The sequence below is a fragment of the Meriones unguiculatus genome, chromosome 2, assembly GCF_030254825.1.
Source record: "Meriones unguiculatus strain TT.TT164.6M chromosome 2, Bangor_MerUng_6.1, whole genome shotgun sequence".
NCBI classification, from domain to species: Eukaryota; Metazoa; Chordata; class Mammalia; order Rodentia; family Muridae; genus Meriones; species Meriones unguiculatus.
The window spans coordinates 163,901,008-163,923,739 of record NC_083350.1 but is presented as its reverse complement, the minus strand read 5'-3'; the positions used below and the strand labels follow the sequence as shown (position 1 = coordinate 163,923,739).

The 22,732-nt window shown below is 43.3% G+C and overlaps 1 protein-coding gene across 1 annotated transcript in view; it reads left to right on the top strand.

The window, feature by feature from the left end:
- The window catches only part of Wwtr1 (WW domain containing transcription regulator 1), a 122,098-nt gene that overhangs the window by 87,533 nt on the left and 11,833 nt on the right, over positions 1–22,732 (top strand). The window contains exon 4 of the mRNA XM_021662309.2: positions 12,398–12,600. Within this exon, the coding sequence (XP_021517984.1) occupies positions 12,398–12,600 (203 nt within the window). The remainder of the gene's footprint in view (positions 1–12,397; positions 12,601–22,732) is intronic.

Genomic DNA, 22,732 nt, shown 5'->3' with positions numbered 1-22,732 from the left:
ACCAATCTCCCCACCCCCCCATCCCAAAAGGCCACACCTCCTAATCCTTCTAATTCTTTTAAGCAGTTCCACTTCCTGGTGACTTAAGAATTCAAATATATGAGCAACTCTTATTTAAAACACTAATTCTTCTGATTTGGGGTGGGAAAAGAGAAAGAAACTGATACTTCCATCCATTTCTTTCTTTCTCCTTTATAGCATGTAATATTCAAAATAATAAAAGTAAACAAGCAAGTTAATTGGACTAAAAGGAAACTATGGCTGAAAAAAGGAAAGAAAACCAAACCAATGAAGCTAAAGGAAAAAGTGAATAACAGGAAGCCCCATGTGGTGACAGAATATACCTTGAGGTTCCTGGGCTCTGATGGGTCTACTTACAGGTCATTCAAAAGCCCACACGCTTTTGAGGATAAATAAGCTTCTGGGTGTAAAGCACAAAGCAGTGATTCCTCATAGTTGTCTGGACCCCATCTGGAGTTTTCAACAAGCCGAGGACAGTGGAAGTGCTTAGGAGGGCTCTATAGCCTTCCTGCACAGGGGTGGCAGGCCTGATCGCAGTTTAACTCACGGATGAAGCTTAGAAAGTCAGAGAGCCACAGCTCCTCTGTGGAGTGGCTGCTGTTGTTAATAACAACCCTTTTTAGTTCACTCTTGCCAATAAAATGCGGAGCTTCAGGCGTGTTTTGTTTTACTTGGGGCCAGACTTGGCTGTGTGTTAAAAGCAAAGCTTCTTTGTTCCTGCCACTTCCCACTCCTTGCAAAACCATGCTCCTTTTCACTCCAAGTATGAGCCTGAACCTCCACGTAGGGCTGAGAGAGGCAGTTGGGAGACATTACTTCTCAGACGCCCTTTGACCTTCCTGCCACTTCACAGTGGATTTCGTAATTTCTTCCTGTCTGGATACCCGCCCCCCAACACACACACACCAGAATTTTATATTTGGTCCCAGCAAGTGAATCACTTGGCAGTTTGCTGTGTCATTTAAACAGGGTGTCTGAAGGAGATTCCTATACCTTTGGAATTGAGGCTAATATAGTGCCTTCCATAGGACACATAGAACCTGTCTGCTGCCCCTTGCCCTCTGCCTTGGAACACATGGACTGTATACTTTTTTGCATAAGTACCTTAAGCTCATGGGCCAGGAATGCTCTCACCTTAAAAGTATCTTTATTAAATCTTTGAGGACTTCATACAATGTAATTTGATCATATTCACCCTCACCCCTTCCTTTACCTCCTCCCAGATCTATCTTTACCCATCTCCCTGCCCCCCAATTTTGTATCCTTTTTAAATTTAATTTTAAAACCCATTAACAACAATTTGTGTGTGCATATACTACTGTGTGGAGCTTCCGGTGGACCATCAGCCAACCAGGAGCCATACTCTTAAAGCTATTAACTGTTTGTAGCTTGTAGGTTAGGGTGGTGTTTGTAGCTTGTCGGTTAGGGTGGGAGCTCTCCATGCCAGCATGACAATTGGCTTGCACAGGCAGCCACAGTGGCTGTGAGCTTAGGCTTGCAGCATCCTGTCATGTGCAGAACACACTGCTTTGCTGGTGTCCTCCCGGACCCCCTACACCAACTCTTGGACTATGGTCCCTGAGTAAAAGGTTACTGTTACTTGCTGTTCATGTGCCTGCCCTCTAGACTATAATCTCCTGAGGGGAAGGGACCCATCCCTGGACTTACTGACTGAATAACAGAAATAATGAAAGGATAACTGTAGTTTAACCTCCCCAGTCACCACTCTTTGTATTGATCCTTTTTTCTTTCCAAGACTTTCACTGTCACCAGACATCCTGTTAGGAGCTAGGTACGGTCTTCTGTGAAAAGCACTCATGTACACTGCACATGCACAGTTGGACCAGCCTTCTTCATCTGGATACCCTCAGTTGGACTATAGTTTGCTAATCCCGTGTCTGGACCCTTTTGTCCCCCAACTGGTTCTAAACTGAAAAGCACTGATGTCCCATTGCTATCTTTGTTAATGTCTCATCACGGCTTTTTGTGATTTCTTGAAGAGCCTAAAATCAAACAAGCTTTGATTGTTACCTGCAAGATCCCTCTCACAAACTGTCCAGATGCCTGGACTGCCTCATTCACTCTTAGTGTCTATTCTGTGACCTCTTTAAATAATAAGGGCATTTACTAGAACAATATACAGTGAGCAGATTAAAACAAGCACACTGGCAGCATTTCCTCTCTTTCTTGTGGGTGCCCATTTTCTGCTCTTTAAGCACCTGGAGTGCTTTTAAAATCACTCAGCATAGCTGGCCAATACAAAGTAACCATAACCTTTCCTAACTAATGAAAAAAAAAATGGCATGAATCAGAGCTGCCATTTCCTGTCAGGATAAAGGTATACTTCCTATCTGATGATAGTAAAACAGTTTTGTTTTCCCTGAGAGTGCCCAGCCATGGAAACAAATTCAAGAGCAAAGGGATGTTTTTCTGGAATAGCACAGTAAAGGTCTTAGTTTCTGTTGTTCCCTGTTAGACACTGTTTGCTAAATGCAGTAGCTCCATAGATGTGCTCCCTGACAGAGCACTTTGGACAAATCTTGAGATAGTCCAGTAATTAGATGGAATTGGGGTTGCACATTCTAGTACTGCTTTAGGTGAACACACACACACACACACACACACACACACACACACACACGTGCACACACACACACACACGTGCACACACACACACACGCACATACTCGAAGAATTGAGAAATAAACATGACAGAAAAATGTGAGTGTTGCCCCCCAACCCTTTTTCTAACTATGTTATAATGATGAGAGTCAGCTTCTATGTAGTTAGAACCTTTAACTCTACATCCAGGGGATGTGCTCACCAGGAAAGCATAAGGCCAGTGGCACTAGCATTTGTCTTCCAGCTAGTAGAGGAGAGGTGCCCAGTCACTTGTGTACTGGTTTATGGTAAGATTACTGTTTAAGTGGGCAGACAGGATCACAAGCAGGAAAATAGTTTCTTGGTGCTAAAAATTCAAGGTTGTCTGGGAAGCAAATACAAGTTGGGTTACAAGTTCTTTTACTAGAAGGGACTGGAAACGTTGGAGAGTTGTAAGCCCAATGTCAGTCTTTGGAGAACCTGTTTAGCTGAGTGTATGTTGGCCTTGAGCTCTGTGCTTATCAGCTGGGCCAGCTGAGAATTTCCTTTATAGTATTCTCACCCAGAATTAGAATAAAGTCTTCAGTATGAAGTCCGGGTAGTAAAACTTTTAGGTTTAATACTTGGCAGATTTTTGGAACTGAATGTGACTTGCTTGAAGTTAAAAGCTATCTATCTATCTATCTATCTATCTATCTGTCTGTCTGTCTGTCTGTCTGTCTGTCTGTCTGTCTGTCTATCCATCCATCCTTCCTATTTATCTATCTGCCGACCAAAGCTGAGAGACGAACAAGGACAGCAGGAGATGTATCTACAATCATTGCATCCTGACCAGCGAAGGCTGCACTTGTGGCTGTTTTTTTTTTTCCTCTGTGGACATGTGTTTTCCATCAGACAGGGCTGCGTGACACCTGAGGTAGGCCAGCACTAGTGAAACCATGCATAGCATATAAACAGAGTTTAGGAAAAGGCCTGCAGCTGCAAGCAGACATGCTTCCTGCTGGAATATTTTGTGAACTTGGTGTACCGGGTCTGTGTGGATGGAGTCAATTTACACCTGTATGTTTTGGCTTGGCTTCTTGTAGTTCCTTGTCATTACATGGCCAGAAGATCTAGTATTACCTGACAGCAGTGGCTCATGAAATTTAATCTTTCAAAAGTGCATATGGTTTTGTCTCTTTTTAAAAATTATTATTATTCAAGAACAAAGTGCTGTAACTTCTGTGTTGTAAAATTAGATCATACCACTAGGGCAACCATCAAAATGTGATTCAGGTTTTCACCTTTGTAAAGGGTCTGCATGAGACATCATGAGGTAGGACAAAGGAAACTAGCTATCCTCTTCAAATTAGCTTACCAGGTATTTTTGACTTCTGGGTGTGGGTGGGGCAGGCATGGGGGACCCTTAGCTGATACCTACACAGTATTCTGGTGTACCCTGCCCTTTCAGGTTTGTTGGGATCTGAGTGTGTGATTTGTGCTGAGTCATTTAACCTTCAAGTTTCTTCAGCCCTAAAGTCAGTAAATCAGTGAATTGGTGGAAATCATCAGTGAAACCACACAAGAACCCTAGAGGGTCTATGCAATAACTATTGTGGTGTGTAGTCTCCAAACTTTTAACATGATAGTTGAGAAATGCCTGTAGGGTGAAAGTGATCCCAAGAGACTCTAGACAGCGCAAAGGGTTGACATTCTATTACTGCCCCATTGACAGCAGTCCAGGCACCTGGCAAGCTGCTGAATGAGCCCCTGGACATAGGACACCCTGGCTTCAAGCTAGATAGGGATTCCTGGGGAAGAACCTTTCACTGAAGAAAGTTTGAGAAGCACAGCTCTACATGGGCTAAGACCTCATCACCTGACTTTTTTTGGTGAAGGCATACAGAGCAAATAAAATAAATGCCCTCAGTCAATAATGGGTGTTGTGGGGTATACTGACTGTCATTCTGCATGGCTAGCCTTAATCTTAGAATATCAGTTGGTTATGACAGCTGGTTCTATAAGAGATCTGTCACGATGTGGTAACTCCGGGTTACCTGAGTCACACAGGCCATTCTGTTTGGTAGGGATTTGCCTTGAATTAGTCCTGTCCCTTAGGAAACCCCTCAGTTCCAGGGAAGTGAGGATGACTGGTCAGATCTTAGTTTCAACATTTGAAGAGAAAGAATGGGGCTGTGAGTAGCCCATACAGTGTGATCTTATAGCTCTCTCAGGTTCCCCTCTCTCCTGTGCATTTAGGTTGCCAAAGGTGCTTCTGATGATGCAGCTTAGTAACTTCTTAGTCTAAACACTGGACTGAAGGAAACACTGTTCCAAGGAGGAAGTTTTTCAGGTTACAAAATCCAGTGTGATAATGGCTTGCTCCATGCTTACCTGTTTTGAAGAAATGCTACTCACCTTCCAAACAGTATGTCAGTCTCTCTGTAGCTCTGTGATTACAGAGGATGTTAAAGGTTGTGTGCGTGTGTGTGTGTGTGTGTGTGTGTGTGTAGTTGTTACTGTTTTATCATAGAAGTAAGGTTTTTGTTTATCTTTTAGACAAAGCCTTACCATGTTACTCTTGGCCGTCCTGGGATTCACTCTGTAAACCAAGCCTGGCCTTGAATTTATAGAGATCCACCTGCCTCTGCTTCCTGAGTGCTGGGATTAAAGCAGTGCACCACCCCATCACCGTAGCCTAAAGCTTTTTTTTTTTTTTTTTTAGTGTTAAACCTAAGGAACCAAAGTTTCTAAGCACCTGTGAAAACTGCTGTACATGTTAAACCATCTGCGACTTCTTCCTGCTCGTCAGCATTTGTGTGTGGAGACTTTGGAATAGATAGATGTTTATATTTTATAGCCCCTTTCCTGCTTCATTGTTTGGTTTGCTTCTGTGTTCTTTTAGACAGTCGTGCTGTGTTCTAGTTGGTCTCAAACTCTGCCTTGGCTTAGGGCATTCTGCTTCAGTGTGTGTGTGTGTGTGTGTGTGTGTGTGTGTGTGTGTGTGTGATGTATATTTTTTCTTTTAGCTTTGTTTTTTTATGGTTTTCGTATGTATCTTTGTACACATCTACTAAACTGAAGTTGACCAGCATTTCTTAATTATCCTATTCAGAGAGTCCTGCAAGGTGGACATGTTTCTAATTTTATCTCCCTCAGAAATGGGAAGGGGACATTAGTACATTCAAGACTGAGAAACCGAGCAGTAAAATAGATTCTTCTAGTCTACTCTAACATTCCACGATCCTGATGGACAGCATAACACACCTGAAAACAACACCTCTCTATCCCTTTACTTTTATGGAATACATTACAGACCACACCCCACTTTGCCCCTGTGTCTGTGTCCATGTATCTCTCTCTTTCTCTGTGGCTCTCTGTTAATTATACTCACTAATTAGAAATTGTACTTTTATTAAAATATTGAGTAGAATTTCTATATATCTCCATGCTCAGTTTCATCTGCTGTTAAATCTCACATTCATATGCTACGTTTATTAGAACTAATAAACAAGTTCATAATTGCTAATTAAAATCAACACTTTAAGCCAGGTGTGGTAACTCACTCTCTTGGGAGGCCAAAGTTGTAGGATTACTAAAATTGGAGACCAGCCCTGGTACACATACCAAGCTTCAGGATAGCCAGGGGTACATAGTTAGATCCTGTCTCAAAAAGACCAAAGAAATAAGTAAATAACAACAACAAAAATTCAAAACTTAAATACTTCTTTCAGATTTCATTAGCTTTTACCTGATGTCTTTTTCTGTTCCACATCTCTGTATAGCATACAGATAGTACCTTCACCTACCATGTCTGAAGTCCTGCGTGGCTGTGACCATTTTGTTGGCTCCTTGTTTTGCATCACAATAATAGTTTTGAGAAGCATTACTCAGATGTTTCATATAATTCCCCTGTATTAGAACTGGACCCCCTCCCCCGACACTGTTAGACTTGCATGATAGTTTGTGAAAAATGACCATGGAGATAAAAAAAAAAAGCCAACACTGTTCTTACCATGTCATATCAAGGTTATATACTATTATCATATCTTGTCACTGTTTTGTTTTTCTAGACAGGGTTTCTTTATGTTCTTTATGTAGACTAGGCCGGCCTTGAACTCAGATTCAATCTGCCTCTGCCTCTCAAGTGCTAGGATTAAAGGCATGCACCACACCCAACTATCTTGTCACTGTTTTTATTGACCTTGGTGGCCTGGCAAAGGTCATGTTTTTCGGGCTTCTGTTCTTATTCATCCAGTTATAAATTTCGGTTAGTATGGGTACTGTTGGTAGTGTGTTTTTATTGAGCTGATGAACCACAGTGACTCCCAGTGTGAAACTCTGCATTACTGATAGCATGGGGGGAGGGGTTTGGTGAAAAAAAGAAACAGGTGCCAGAAACTGGAAGTCTCAGAGGTTAGGAAGGCCTCACCGATTCATTTACGTGGAACGTTGCTTCAGAGATGTTGACGAAAATACAGTTTCAGAACTGTAACTCCAGGCTGTTGTCGGAGGAGGAGGGGGAGGGGGAGGGGGAGGGGGGAGAGGGAGGAGGAGGAGGAGGAGGAGGAGGAGGAGGAGGAGGAGGAGGAAGAAAAGCTGAGAATTTGACAGGAAACATTGCTAACCATGGCTATGCCTCCCTTCTTCCCTACACTGAAGCAGGACTTGTAGAGGAGGTTTGGAAGGGTGTAAAGCCGTGTGTGTATGTGCCTTGTTGGCTACGGGTAGCTCCTGGCTACCGGAACACGGACTGATCTTTCTTTGCATGGTTTACCTAGCAACAGCTGAATGCTTACCTAGGAGGGTTTCTGTTATCATGCCTAACCTTAGTTTTTGTCATCTGGTTTGGTTTTCTGGAAGGTCTCTCTTGGCTTTCTGTGTATGTAGAACCCAAAGCTGTTTATAAAGGAGGGAAGCAAGCCTAGAACACAGAAGAACAAGCCACTGGATGTCTTTGAGGCCCAAAAGACATTTGTCAAACATTCTGGTCACCTTGCCTAGCAACCTGTGTGTTGCAGCTCCTGGACTTGGGAAGCGGCCAGAACACTTTCTGTATGAACCACCATCCTACTGTCTGTTACCTGGTACTGCAAAAGGCAGCAATTCAAAACCAAAGCCCCCTTTTTCCCCCCACAGAGATAGAACTGAATTCAGGAACATGGTTCACTTTGAGCTCCTTTCACTCTTAAGGTTTTGTGGAATGACCAAGGGTGTTTGCTGGAAAGGGTAGGAGAGTGTGTGTCATTGCACATCATCCCCAGGACAGCAGTGACCAGAGAGGGTCATGACTATCCTCAGTAACCCTTACTACCAGCACTTTGTCAAAGACGCTGTCATAGCATGGCATTTCTTTTATGTTGAATAGTACCAATTATAAGCATAAATATTTTAAAACTAATTTTTGATCACAGAGAAGAAAACCAATTTATCTCTTCCCCCCAAAGTAGTACAGATGAAAAACAATTTTACTCTCTTGGAAGCAGGAAAAACGGATGTCTCAACTTGAGTTTGATGCATTGTTGTGTCAGTAGAGGAATAATGTGCTTGGATGATTTCTTTCTTTGGGGTTGGTAAAGGTCTTGAACACACAAAGTCTTTAGGCTTTCTGAGACAGTTCATGGTAGGCTGGCCTCATACTGCACTGGGGTACTCTTTTTTTAAAAAAATGGGACCATTGTTTCCTCTCAGAAATGTCCTGATATTTTATCCCAAAGACTACTTTGTCCTGTGCAACGTCAGATGTTTTGACTGTGTTTTCCCAGTGACCTTCTTTCTGCTGTAGCCGTCTTGTCTTCCCCTCTGGTCCCCAAATGCAGTGACTTTAAAGATGTTCAGAGAGCAGTGAAGGTCACCAGCTCTAGTCTTGAGGCAGCCCAATAGCTCTTGGAAATTAGTCAGTTGGAAGGAACAAAGTTGAATAGTGAATTAAGTCAAGACGCCTGGATTCTAGGCTGCTTTCTCTTGGGTTTTGTTTTCCTCCTTTTTTTAAAGAGCAGTTACTCTAACGATCTTATTTTCTCAGCCTTATTTGTTGTGCTTGAAATAATTTTAGTGTCATTTTAATTCACTACACCAGGAAAATACTGAGTTTGATGCTTGGAGGATCATGGTTTTTGTTTGTTTTTTGAACTTTTGAAAGGAGAATTATTTTTATTTTATGTGTGTGAGTACTTTGCCTGCATGTGTTTGTATGAACTGCAGGCCTGCCTGGTGCCCACGGAGGCTGGAAGAGTGTGCTGGGTTTCCGGGAACTGGAGTGAAGGAGGGTTGTAAGCTGCTATACATACTGTGTTAGAAAACCTATTTCTGCAAGAACAACGATTGCTCTTAACTTCTGAGCCATCTCTCCAACTCCTGTTATTCCAATTTTTATTTTAAAAATTTCACTGTGTTCCACAAAAGTAGTATGTGCATATTGGCAGAACTCAAAAGATGCAGAATGAGAAGAGGGTCTTTCATCTTTGACACCCAGACTCCTCCCCAGAAGTACCACTGTTACCAGCTTCAGGCCCATTCTAGGACAAATGTTGTGTATGTATCATCCTCTCCTTTCCATAGATAGATAGAGTCCCTTATCCTCTGGAATTGATATTCCATGTAGACTGCCCCTGAATGAACAGACTATAATGTGGAACGGATAGACAGTACAGTTATGTTTAGGGGGTTGTAGAGATGACTCAGGGTTAAAAGTGCTGGCTGTTCTTCCAGGCATGAAGGTTTGATTCCCAACACCCACATGGCTCACTACTGTCTTCAACTCAGCTTCAGGGGATCCGACATTCTCACACAGATATCCATGCAGGCAAAACACTGAGGCACACTAACTAACTAACTAATTAACTAACTAACTAAAAGGTCATGTTTAGTCTTTTACTATTGTAAGTAATATTACTCTACATATCCTTACATGCTGTGATGAATGCACTGTACTTGAATGTTTTCTTTTGAAAACAAAACCATTGTCTAAGGCCCAGTCTTTTCCAGACTACAGTTAATAACCAGGGATGTTTAGTCTAAATGGTCAAATCTCGAGTCAGTGGAAGAAGACAACAGCTCCCCTTCCCTTGCCAGGAACTTCTCCTGGACAGAGTGAACACCTCTAAGAGTAGATGTTCTGAAGATGAGCGGTTTGGCGAGAGCCATCCTCTGAGTCTTAAATAACTAGCTTAAAACAAACAGACGTTAATAAACTCTAAAGCGAGCATCCGCTTGTGGCATGGAGTTGAATCTCAGAGGGGCACAGTGTTTGTAATTGAACCCTGGGCAGCCAGCGTTTGTCCACTGCAAAGGTGTTCTTCCTAAGAGGCTGAAGACAGTTCCACACACACCTCGTCATGTTAGTAACTAACTCGTCAGGCCTAAGTCAGAGTTTTAAAAACTGAGCTTTTGGCTTGGAGAGGTGGCACAGTAGTCAAGTGTGCGCGTTGTTCTTCCAGAGGACCTCGTTCAGATCACAACTCCTTTGTCAGGTGGTTCGTCTGGCTTCCCTGGGCACCTGTAGGTATGCAAACACATAAAGAAGAGTTTTTGGGTAATTTACATTTAGAAAAAAAATATTAACAGCCTGTCCTTTTAACCCCACCCCATCCCCAATCTGAAAGCTTCTGCTATTTGGGACATTCTGTGTCTTTTTTGTGTCTATAGCAGTTATGTCAGAAAGGTAGACATGCTCTATTCCAGAGAGTTCAGAAACGTCTGTCCTTTGCAATAATTGTTTAACAACTTCACTTCCTTTGAACTTTTAAATAGATTTTATTAATCAAGCTCTTCTAGATGTCTGGATTTTTGTTTTGGGTGAAACTGTATATGAGGGAACATTTTCCTTGTGATACCATATGTGCAAGATTCTTCTTCCTCCAGCCATTAACAGAGCCTGGCTATACCAAGCTCTGGGAGTAAGGGCTTTTGTTGTTGTTCTTGTTTTTTTCTTCTCTGTTCTCAAACTAAGGCTGTAAGAAATGCCCAGTGGTTCCATTGGCTTCTCACCCCTAGCTTAGGAATGGAGTGGCACCGCCTCCTGACTGATGCACATGCTTTATTCATAGAAGCTAGGCTGCTTTCTCATTCACCCAAGCAACTTCAGCTACACGACATGCTTCCACAAAGTAGCTATGGCAAACTGAGGGTTAAAATATTCAACTGTGGGGCCCCAGAGTGTAGTAACGCAGCACATTCTTTATATGCAAGACTCCACCCCCAGAATATGTGCAAAGGAAAAGCTTTGAACATTTGGGCTTTAGTTAAAGTATCTCCATACTTTTGAGGAAGAATCAGACAGATTCTGTGTTCCCATACAGCCCTGTCAAAAAAAAAGAAAAGTAAAGTATGTTATTTACTGTATGGTATTTACTGGCATGTATGTCTGTGTAGTGCATTCATGCCTGGTGCCTGCAGAGGTCAGAAGAGGGTCTTGGATCTCCTGGATGGTTGTGAGCTGCCATGAGTACTGAGAATGAACCTGGGTCTTCTAGAAGAGCAGCCACAGGGTTCTTAACCAGGGTCATCTTTCCACCCCCCGCCCCCTTTTCCTTTTTTTTTTTTTTTTTTTTTTTGAGACAGGGTTTCTCTGTGTAGCTCTGGCTACCCTGGAACTCACTCTGTGGACTAGGCTGGCCTCAAACTCAGAGATCCACATGCCTCTACCTCCTGAATGCTGGGGTTAAAGGCATGTTCCATGCCTGCCTGGCCTCTTCCTGTATTGGTGATGATTACTCAGCATTTCCTCTTCTCCTGTTTCTTGAGCACTAGGATTATAGGCATACACCTCACTCCAGGTTTCTATGATGCTGAGGGTGGAACCCAGGGCTTCCTGCGTGTTAGGCAAGTCCTCTAATAACTGAGCTACACTTCCTGTCCCAGGGTGACTCTTTTTTAACAAAGTGTGCAGTGTGTCCCTTTTATGATTGAGCTCTGTTTTGTTTTGTTTTGTTTTGTTTTTACCTGTTGCTCTCAGTTCAGCCATTCATCTTGGGTATTCTTGTATACCCATTGAATATTGAGAGTTGATTGCATGCCTTCTGTATTACTGCTACAGATATGCAGGGTGTCTGAAAGATTCACACACTCCTGGGTGTCCTAGAGAAACAAAATCCTAAGTTGTGACAAACTTTGTGGGACATATTTTTACCATTATGTTTTATGTTATGTTTAGTCTGTATTCCAGGATGGGGCTTGTGAGATGGCTCAATGGGGAAAGGCACTTGCTGTAAATCCAACAACCTGAGTCCAGCTCTGGGATCCACATGGTGAAGGAGAGAACCAACTAGGGCTTACACATGTATGTGCCCACTCGTGTATGAGCGTGCACACACACACAAATTAGTATAATAAAATTATCACAGTATTCTAGGCATAGGAAACATGAAATAAGAGTTTTTAACGGGGGCTGGTGCGACGGCTCAGTGGTTAAGAGCACTGTCTGCTCTTCCAAAGGTCATGAGTTCAATTCCCGGTGACCACATGGTGGCTCACAACCATCTATAATGTGAACTGATTTCCTCTTCTGGCAGGTGTAAATGCGGATAGAAGACTCATATACATAAAATAAATAAATCTTTTTTAAAAAAGAGCTTTTTAACAGCACAGAAAGCCAAGACTAGATAGTATGGGGCTGGCACCTGTACCTTCATGAATTGGAGTCAGGCAATTAATTGTTAAATGGTAATGATTAGCAGTAAAGAGCTTGAAAGGAATTCGGGAATCTCTACTCCAAAGCACAAAGCATTCTGGCGAACTCTTTAGGATAAGTAATCATAGGCCCCAGCCATTGATATTTTGTTCTTCTCTCCTGTAGTGATGAATCACCAACACCAGCAGCAAGTCGTGCCCAGTAGCCTGAGTGCACAGAGTCACCCAACTCAGAACCCTCCCACGGGGCTCATGAATGTGCCCAGTGCTCTGACCACTCAGCAGCAGCAGCAGCAGAAACTCCGGCTTCAGAGGATCCAGATGGAGAGGGAGAGGATTCGGATGCGTCAAGAGGAGCTCATGAGACAGGTATGGTCTTCCACGGTACCCATTAGAGGCTCTATGGCCCTGGGTGGCTGTTTGCTTTCAGAATGAGGCCAAAGACTCATGCTCACAGGCCAGTTACTTCTGCCAAGTCTCTGTGCCTGAAATCTCTTGAGGGTTAAACATAGGCGCTCACATTGATGCGGTTGCCTTGGCTTCCAATGATAGAGTTTACAAGGGGAGAAAGGATAACAAAGAACATGTTTCAATCCGCTATTACTTTGTAACAAATTATTATCCCCCAAACTCAGGGACTTGAAATAGTCATTTAATTTAACCACACAGTTTTGTGGGTCAAGAATTTAGAAGGGGCTGAGGTAAGCCGTTCCTTTGTTGTCACTGGCTTGAGGTTACTTAGCGGTAGTATGCTGGTGGGTGGTCAAAGTCCAGGAGGATGTTTGCTAGCAGTAAAGATTGCTTGCAGGTTGGGCTCAGTTGGGATGCATGGCAATCTTAAGAGTATGAGGACGTATAACAGCAATCCCCCAAGAGAGAATATTGGAAGAGAGGAGAGATAGAAGCTGTTCTAGAAAGTCAACTTGGACCCCCTTCCCTCATTAAAGGAAATAGTAGACAGGCATTCCACAAAACTAGCCCTCTGCAGGCAGCCATCTTTTTCTACTATAGAGCATGAAAAAGGATGAAGTCAAAGCAGAATGAGAAAGAAAACTGGCTTGGATATGGATTAGAAGAATGCAGAATGTAAAACCACACGGGCATCAGTCAGACATCTTTGTTTTAAGAATGTCTTGTTACACCTGGGCATAGTGGCACACACACCTTTAATCCCAGCCCTTGGGAGGCAGAGGTAGGTGGATCCATGTGAGTTCAAGGCCAGCCTGGTTTACAGAGTGAGTTCCAGGACAGCCAGCCAGAGCTGTATAGTGAGACATTGTCTCCAAAACAGCAAACAGAATATTATCTTGTTTTGCGTCCCAGGCTGGTGTCAAACTTGAGCTCCTCCTGCCTCAGCTCCTAAATCCTGTGGTAGGAATGTACCATGATGTCTGGCTCAGTCTGGTTACTGTGTTACCCATGCTATGTATATTTGGGCAACAGGTATTGCTGTGTGTCTTCTGGGGGTTCAGGACTGTACTTCATAAACAAAAGAGAAAAGCCAGGAATGGCAATGCACACCTTCAATCCAGAACTCAAAAGGCCAAGTCGAAGTTGAGAGTTTGAGGCCCCAGAGCTGGGGCTGTAGCTCAGCAGTAGAATACTTGTCAGCATGTTCAAGGTTCTGGACTCAGTCCCTAGCACAGAGCGACAAAGAAAGACAGAGAGGGCAAGAAGAAGGGAAATGGAAGGAAGGAAGACAACCTGGCTGAGTTGAAGTCCTTTCGCCACTATTAAGCAAATAGTTCCAACTGTTCAGAGAGTGTCCTTGGAAGGAATATGGGGGTCTCAAAGGGTAAATGTTTTCTCAAGTTACAGCTGTTATTTTAAAATCTATACACCATCTTCTGTCGATAGTAATGTCTTGCTCACCAAATATGTCTCATATATAGTCTTTGAAAACAAGAGAAATGAATATCAAGTTCAGGAGGACAGACATTAGGGAACTCTCAGAATCTAAATTTTTCAGCTGTGTGGTGGCACACACCTGCAATCCTGGCACTCCGGTGGCTGAGACAGGCGGATCTCTGTGAGTTCAAGGCCAGCCTGGTGTCCAGAGTGAGTCCAGTACAGCCCAGTCTGTTACACAGAGAACCCCTCAAGAAACAGAAACAAAAACAAAGAATCTAAGTTTCTGCTTTCTTGGCTGCATCGTGGTAACTGTTTTACTGTTTTTAAATATATACTATCATGTTTCTTGGCAGGAAATAATCGTTATTGTTTTCCACTTTTGCATATTTCTGTATGGAATCAGTCAATTTCTTATTTGGAAATATAATGTGAATTATACAGTATTATAGTAGCATTTATAAATTCTCCCAGTTTTGTCTTTAAATGATCTTAAATATGTGTGTGTTCTTTAAATCACTCTTCTGCTAGGAATGGTTGGTTTCTGTTTCTTCCTCCTTATATAATTTTTTTATTTTACCCTGTCTCCTTCTTTCCCACAGAAAGAATTTTTGAAAGGGGTGGGGGCAAAGTGCCTGGGATTGTTTCCTTTATTCTAGCTGTAGGTTTCTTTGAGCCACAGATAGTTGTGATGGTTCATATTACAGAAATGCCGACATAGTTCCTTCAGTACTGCTCCCTGGCAGCTGGGGAGCTTGGTGCATTTTAGGGTAGCACAGTGTACAGTCCTTCACACAGCTCAGCAAGGCAAAAAGGCTGGCAGCGTTTGCTCAGGTTTGACTGTGTGTGTGTGTGTGTGTGTGTGTGTGTGTGTGGTGTGTGGTGAGTGTTTCTAGTTAGAAGATAAGATGGATGGTTTTGATGTCTTTTTAATTTTGTTACTGGAGTATGGGGGGGGGAGATGTCTAAATAGACTCAGTAATCATGGAATGTTGGTTTTCCTACCCCTACTCCAACCAGAAACAGTTAAACAGTTAAAGTCTCTTTCATAAGACTTCCTGTGCTGTGCCCAAAGTTTGGCCCTGGGTCTGAGCATCCCCACATCACACCACACACACACATACACATACATTTTCTTCTCTCTAGGTCTGTCTCTGTCTCTCTCAACTGAGAAAATTTAATCCTTAAATGTGGTCTCTAAATTTAGCATTATTTACTGAAGCAACAGCATTGAATTTTCAGGGCCTGCACAGTTGAGAGACTGTTACTATTTTCAAGCAAATTCCATACTGTTTTCCCTCTATCCTCTCTTTAATTGGAACTGGGGGCCAGGAGAATACAGCTTGTAAGCAAAACTGCTGACTAAGCTTGGCCTTTGGTTTCCAGGGCAACAGGGACAGATGGTGGGGGGCAGGCACAGAATTCTTACAGATTTCTGACAAGCTTGATAGCCACTGTAAGGGAAGCCAGTTGACTAGCTAGCGTCACAGCTATTTCAGACCCCATGGCTCCATGAAGAGGGGCACAGAACTGAAGAGCAGTGCTGGTCTCAGGGAAGGCCTTGAAGGCTGTTTTCTGCCTTAAGATTCTTAAGAACTTTTCAGAAAACTTAAAAATATGCCTAGCAAAGCATGTAGAGTAAATAGTGGCTGTTGCAGAGCCTTTGAAACGTGGGATCTAACTTTTCGAAAAGCACACTGTGGAGTTAGGTTTCAGGGTTGACCAGGCTCTTGATGGGGTCCTATCATCCAGCATTTACCGTATACCTAAATCATCTGTAGTGAAATGGCTACTTACGTTCATTCATTTATTTATATGCTCAACAAATGTCCTTACCACACATGGTGGGCCGGGAACAGACTCTGGCCCTGGAGCTTCCATTTCAGCTTCTAGCAAGTGTTGAATTTGTCTAGGAGTTGAGGGCATCTGTTGTGGTCCACCACAATGGGTGGTGGCATGTACCGGTCATTGGTCATTTTTGTCAGCACTCAGGAAGAGAAGACTACTGCCAATCACAGGCCAGCCTGCTCTACACAGCCAGCTTCAGGCCCAGCCAGGGCTACATAGTGGTCCGGGTAAGGTTAGGGAAATGGGGAAAAAAGAAACAGAATACCAAGTCAAATCTTTTTAGAAACGCTCCTCCCACCATTTTGAACCAACCGGTTGCATGTCATAAGTACAGTGTTTACTTGTTCCTCTAAATAAATACATACACAATAAAAAGTCCTTTTGAAGACAAATCAGACATTGCTTTAAAATGGAGACCGATGTTGCTCTGAGGAAAATTAGATCACAAGAGGCCTGCGAAAATATTCCATTTCGAAAATCCACTTCACCTTTCTGTTCAAGTGAAAAGAATATCAAAATTTTGTCTTCCTTTATGTGATTCTAGGAGATAACAGGCTTTGGGTAATAATTATAGACCTAACATGTTTTATCCAAAGTCGCAGAGTTTTGAATCTGCACTTTTATAGACAGTCTGGCAGCTGAGCACGTGGGATGAGGTGCTTTAAAGAGACACTCCAGGAAATGCGACAGTGAATTTCTAGAATCTCTTGGCACAGGGTATGAAAGAAAGTCACATCAGAACCCCCCCACCCCCCCGCGCCCCTAGCCATCTGCCTCAGAAGACTCCATGGTTTAACCGAGAGTTGAGCTGCATCTTTGCACTAAAATAACTTTTAATGGCAGGATTTTAAAGTATTGTTTTCATTTTTCCCCCTTTTCATTTGTTTCTGCTCACCCCACCCTTTATAATTAAAACAATCCAGTCTTCCATTTCTGTAGAATCCCTGGCTACACACTTAAGTCAAGCTGAGCACCCTCAGAAGAGGTTATTACCATTCAATTCCCTTTGAAGTACATTCCAGTGAGGGCAGGAGCTGGCTGGTGGGAGGTGCCCCCAGAGCCAAGAACACATGGAGCCAAGAGATGCTTTCCACTGCTGTTTACTTTCTTGCCTCTTCTGTTGATTTATTCCACAGGAGAACTGCAGGCCAGTGGGGAACGTCAGGAGGGGAAGCTTCCAGAACATCTTAACTCACAAATCATCCCATGCCTTTCATTATCCCCTCCACACGTACACACCCCCCCCCCCCACAGTCCTAGGATGGTGTCTTTTAAATCTGCAAATGATTTTTGTTGTTGCTGTATAAGGGAACTAACCGACTGCCACAAACTCAGAAAGTTTCCAAAGCCCCTGCCTTAAAAAGGCTTTCCATTCCCACTTGTATGTGAAGAGAAATGAAAGCTGCTGGGGAGGGGGAGGGCTGGAGCAGGACTGCCCTGGCAGCTGTTCAGAACTTGCTGAAACTGGCCTTTAACATCTGAACTTAAAACTCTGCTAAAATGTGGTGTGAATTCCGAGGACACTAGCTCCACCCGTATACATTGAAAAGGATCATAAAACACTTCCAATTCCATCTTCCTCACAACTCTGGGAGGAAAAACTGTGCTGTACTGTGAATAGTCTGGTTCATTAAATTTTCTTCTAAACAGGCTGAGTGAGGTCATGGGGTTGGTATTTCCATTTTATAGCTGGGAAAACAGGATCAGAGAAATGAAGTAACTTGGCCAAGTCTCATGGCCAGTAGTAGTGGGTGAAAGGGTTCGAGTTTGAGGTTTGCCAACTTCAGCCTTCAGTTCCTTCTCCCTGCTGCTCTGTCTGTGGAAATTACCAGAATAGACTCAGAAGTCAGACTGCCTGGATTTAGATACTGGCTCCACCTGATGTTAACTATAAGGCTCTGGGAAAGTCACTTTCTCTGTTCCTCAGTTTCCTCACCAGTAGATTTAAATTAATTTGGTCCAATGTTCAGGCTTCACCTGTAGCTAGCGAATTGCATAGTCTAGGCTGATACTTCCACCCCTCAAACCTTTCAGTGCCAGCCATGACTCCTTCTATTGAGTGCCTCACTATGCTTTTTGATTTTTGTAGCATGTCCTTTAAGATAGGTTTTTGTAAAGCATTTTAATGAATTGTCAAAAATTTAGTCTAATTGGCTGAAGAGATGGTTAAGAGCACTGACTGCTTTTCTAAAAAAACGAAAACAAAAACAAAACAACAACAACAACAAAAAACTGAGTTTGAATCCCAGCACCCACAATGAGATTTTAACCAGCTATAACTCTAGTTCCAGGGGGATCCCATGTCCTCTTTTGGACTTCTTGGGCACTCCACACACTTGGTAGACATATATACATACAGGGGAAACACCCATATACTTGAAAATAAATCTCAATTTGAAAAATTTTAAAAAGAGAACTTAGTTCAAAATCTCACAGCTACATTGTAATTGAACTAGGGTTTGAACCCTAAACGTTTCCGATTTTAAAGTCACTTTCCCTGCATTGCATTGCTGCTTTTTGTTATGCCAAGCTCAGGACATAAGTCCTTAAGTACTTCTTGAGAACTCAGTTGGCCAATAGCTCACAGAACTGAGATGCAGCCAGTACCTTAATTGAACTGATTACAACTAGAAAGTTCTTCACCCTGTTAGCCTGAGATCTTGGACTGGAGGAAATTTTTAGTTCATTAGTAGTTTGAGAGCCATTGTGAGGCCTTTGAGTTTTGTTATATTCTGGCTCTTCCCAGACGCTGTTGTCCTGGTCGAAGTATTGATGGAACCTGCCCAAAGTCTGGCACACAGAGGTTGATTGCGTTGCAGGAAAGTCAGTTGGAATACTTACAGGAGTAATGACGGCTGTTACTTGAGACGGGTGTGAGACTGGGGAAGAGTGACATAGGGGTTAGATGAACAGCCTGACCGTTTTCGCTGTAGGTTCTGTATGATAGCCTGTCCACCCCTCTAAAATCTTCTAGGAAGATGGGGCGCTTCTTAGTAATTGTTGTTGCCGAGACTCGTGTCTGGTGTGGGATAGGGAAGGACGGGTGTATTTTGGGCCATGGTTCCAGGTGACACAGTTCAGCTCCTCGTCATATGGAAGGCATGGCAGCAGAAGGTGGTCTCAGTGTGTCTAGTCAAGAAGGGGAGAGAGATGAATGGAGTCAGCTAGCCTTTCTCATTTTTATGTGGTCCGGGATCCCAGCCCTTGAGTGGGCACTGCCCTTATTTAGGATACATCTTTCCACCTCCCTTAACCTAGCTTGTTCTCACAGCCCACAGGCTAATTTAATCATAGGTAATTAATTCTTCACAAGTGTGTCCAAAGGCAAGTAGGGTACTCTAAATCCTGTCAGACTGACAGTCTCAATCACGTTTAAAGCTGAACGGGTAGTGATAACATTAGGTGAAAATCTGAAAATAATAAGCGGAGCTCTATTAAGCCCAGTATTTGTACTTTTGAGTACTAGCGAGGCACATTCATTTAGCTGTTTGAAGCCAGGTTGGGGGGGTGGTGGGGATGTTGAGACCCTCTGTGGCTGTGTTGGTTTGGGAAATCATCTGGAATGTGGCTGAATAACCTAACTGCTAAAGCTGGGTAGGATGTGTCTGGAGGAAGAGAGACCTGAAGTACCGAGTTGTGGAGAAACCAGAGGCCTGTTGTAGAGGCCAGAAAGGGTGAAAGAGAAATGATACGACTGATGGGGCCCTGTGAATAGGCCTGTTCAACCAGAATGGAAGTGGGCAAGAAAACTAATCTGGGTTACAATATTGCCCTCAGTTCTCACTGCTGTCCAACTGTGCTAATTGGCTTTTCTGTTGCTGTGATAAACACTGACCAAAAGCAACTCGAAGGAGGAAAGAGTGTCTTACCAGCTACCGTCCATCACTTAGGGAAGCCGTCCATCACTTAGGGAAGCCGAGGCAGGAGCTCTAGGCAGGAACCCAGAGGCAGGTACTGAAGCAGAAACCTCGGATGAACATTCTCCCACTAGCTTGCTTTCATCTATAACCCAGGACCATGTACCCAGGGATGGCTCTCCCACATCTGTCATCAATCAAGAAAGTGCCCCACAGGCATGCCCGAAAGCCAATCTTATATGGGCAGTTTCCTCTTCCCAGGTGACTCTAGTTTGTGAACTGCCAAGGCTAGAAAAGCTGATAATTAGTTCTGAGCACTTTTCTTGGTCTAGGTAAAGTTGGATGTTTGCCTTCTGCTTGTTAATGGCTGCAAATGTCAGGTGACAGTCAAAAATCACACTGATCTAGACTGTAATACTGTTGAGGTTGGTCCTTTATCTTTAGCCTTCCCCACCATCAAATTTGTGAGCAGATATGGGGAATTTTTACTTTTCAAAATGGTAGTATCTTACTTGGGTTTCAATTGCTATGATAAAACACCTTGACCAAAAGTGACTTGGCAAGGGCGGGGTTTAATTGTACTTCCATGTAATGGTGCCTCACTGAGGCAAGTCAGGGAAGGAACCTACAGGCAGGAACTGAAGCAAAGGCCCTGAAGAGTGTGTTTACTGAGCCGACTTTCTGCACACAGCCTAAGACCATCTGTGTAGGGGTATACTGCCCGCCCCTCGTGAGCTGGGCCCTTCCACGTCAATTATTAGCCAAGAAAACGCCCCACAGACTTGCCTACAAGCTGTCTAGTGGAGGCATTTTTCTCAATTGAGATTCCTCTGTCCAGATAACTTGAACATGAGTCAACTTGACAAAAACAAAACAAGACAAGACAAAACACAACAGCAAACCAGGCAGGTAGAATTTGTAAAGTTTCTGAATGTAGCACTATTATACTATAAAATCTATTCTCACCACGGTACAGTTAAAACTAATTTTAGGCAATTAGTCTCTAAATGTTTCCCTCCTTAAAAAAATGTTTTCTTAGCTTTGTGATGAATTTCAGATTTTGATTAAATCTTTCCAAGGTGAATGTTGACCAGGAAGAAACTCTTAGGTGTCAAAGTAGGTCAGTTCCACACAACAGTGAAACTTTTAAAGTTACCTGTTTATTCATTTATTTTCTTTTAGTACTGGGGATGGAACCCAGGGTCTTGTGCTTGCTAGGCAAGTACTCTACCGCTAATGTGTTTATTTTTTTTAATATAATTTTTTTATTTGTTATATATTCACTTTGTATCCCAGCTGTAGCCCCACCCAGGTCCCCTCCCAATCCTGCCTTCCCTCATTTCCGCCCATGCCCCTTCCCCCAGTCCACTGATAGTGGAGGACCTCCTCCCCTTCCATCGGATCCTAGCAGAACAGGAGGTGAGGTGATAATTAGACATCTGTGTAGGATTTCTGGTGGCAGCTCTGCTCTGAGCACCTTTGTCATAACAGCAGCTCCTCACCCGCATGATTTTTATTATCTCCACTGTGAATTAGCAAATGACAAAATTGTGAAATAACTCACCGGGAGACAGCAGGGTCAAAATTCAAATCCAAGTATTTGGTGTGACTGTTTCTGCTACTGGCCACCCAGACTGTCCATCTTGTGTTAGGGACAGGGAAGGAGTCAGCTGAGTCATTAGCTAAACAGGGTGTGTACTAATTTGTGGTGGAACATGTGAATTTTCTTTTAAGTTCTTATTTGCTTATTACTAGCATAATTTAAAGTATTTCTATTTGAATAGATATGGTTTTTCATTTACTTACTCAGAATGTAATTTCTGAGTATCTACTTAGCATGGTCACAGGTAGTGGGAATGTAGGCATGAGCATAGTGAGTAAGTTTCCTTCCCTCATGGAACTTACATTCTGTTGGGGAGGGTAAAACACAAGGTGCTTGCTGTGAAGCAAATGGATGGGTGCAGGTTGAAAGACGGACAGTGACAGGGTGGGGGTGCTCTTTTAGATAGTGGCGGGGAGGGATGTCTCTGGTAAGTGGCATTTGTGGCATTTGTGGGTTAGTAAGTGAGGGGAATGGGCTTTGTTGGGAAGCGTGTTCCAGACAGAGGGACAGATTCAGGATGTGGATGCAACAGCAAAGACAGATGCTAAGATTGGGAGACGGTGTGTCAGAGCCATGGTGGCGTGGTAGTGAGGCCTCTGGGCTACAGAGAAGGTGTGCCCCCTCTATCCATCCTGCTAGGGTAGGCCGCTCTTGGGATGATCTGTGGCCCAAGAATGATCTTGCAGCAATCTAAAACAGGTCGTTGCATTGGTGATAACAAATGGTCTGATTTTTTGTTTGTTTCTTTTAACGTCCTTAGGGTTAAAACACCCTTCTGTAGTTCTTGCATTTTGTTATTTGGAGACAGTAGAAACGTGATCTTGTGCGCCCCCTACAGACAGAATATCACATTTCCTCTTATGGCGACTTGGAGATTAGTGTCAAGATAGGACCTACCTCATGCTGAAGAACGCCCTGGTACTTCTCTTGGATTTAAAACACAGGGAATAGATGAGAAATGGCACAGCGAGCATTCCCTCCCCTTCCTCAGCATGCTACAGGCACTTTACCTGTATATAGTCTTTAAATTTTTTTCTTGCTTACCATAGAAAGAAATGGATTTCACTGTGAGGTTTTCACTTCCCCGACTTCACTTCCTCTTACCCGCTGAATGTCCCTCCGTCCCTCCAAGTAGCTCCCTTCCCTGTTGTTAAGAAAGCTTTTGCTCTGGTTTTCACTTTGTGCACCTGTGAGCGCACTCGTGCCGTGGGGCCCATGTGGAGGTCAGAAGGCGGCTTTCAGGGCTCGATTCTCTCTGCCTTGAGGCAGAGTCTCAGCGTGTTCACAGAGCTGTGTATTCCAGGAAATTCTCCTGTCTCTGCCCCTCATATACACTACTTCATCC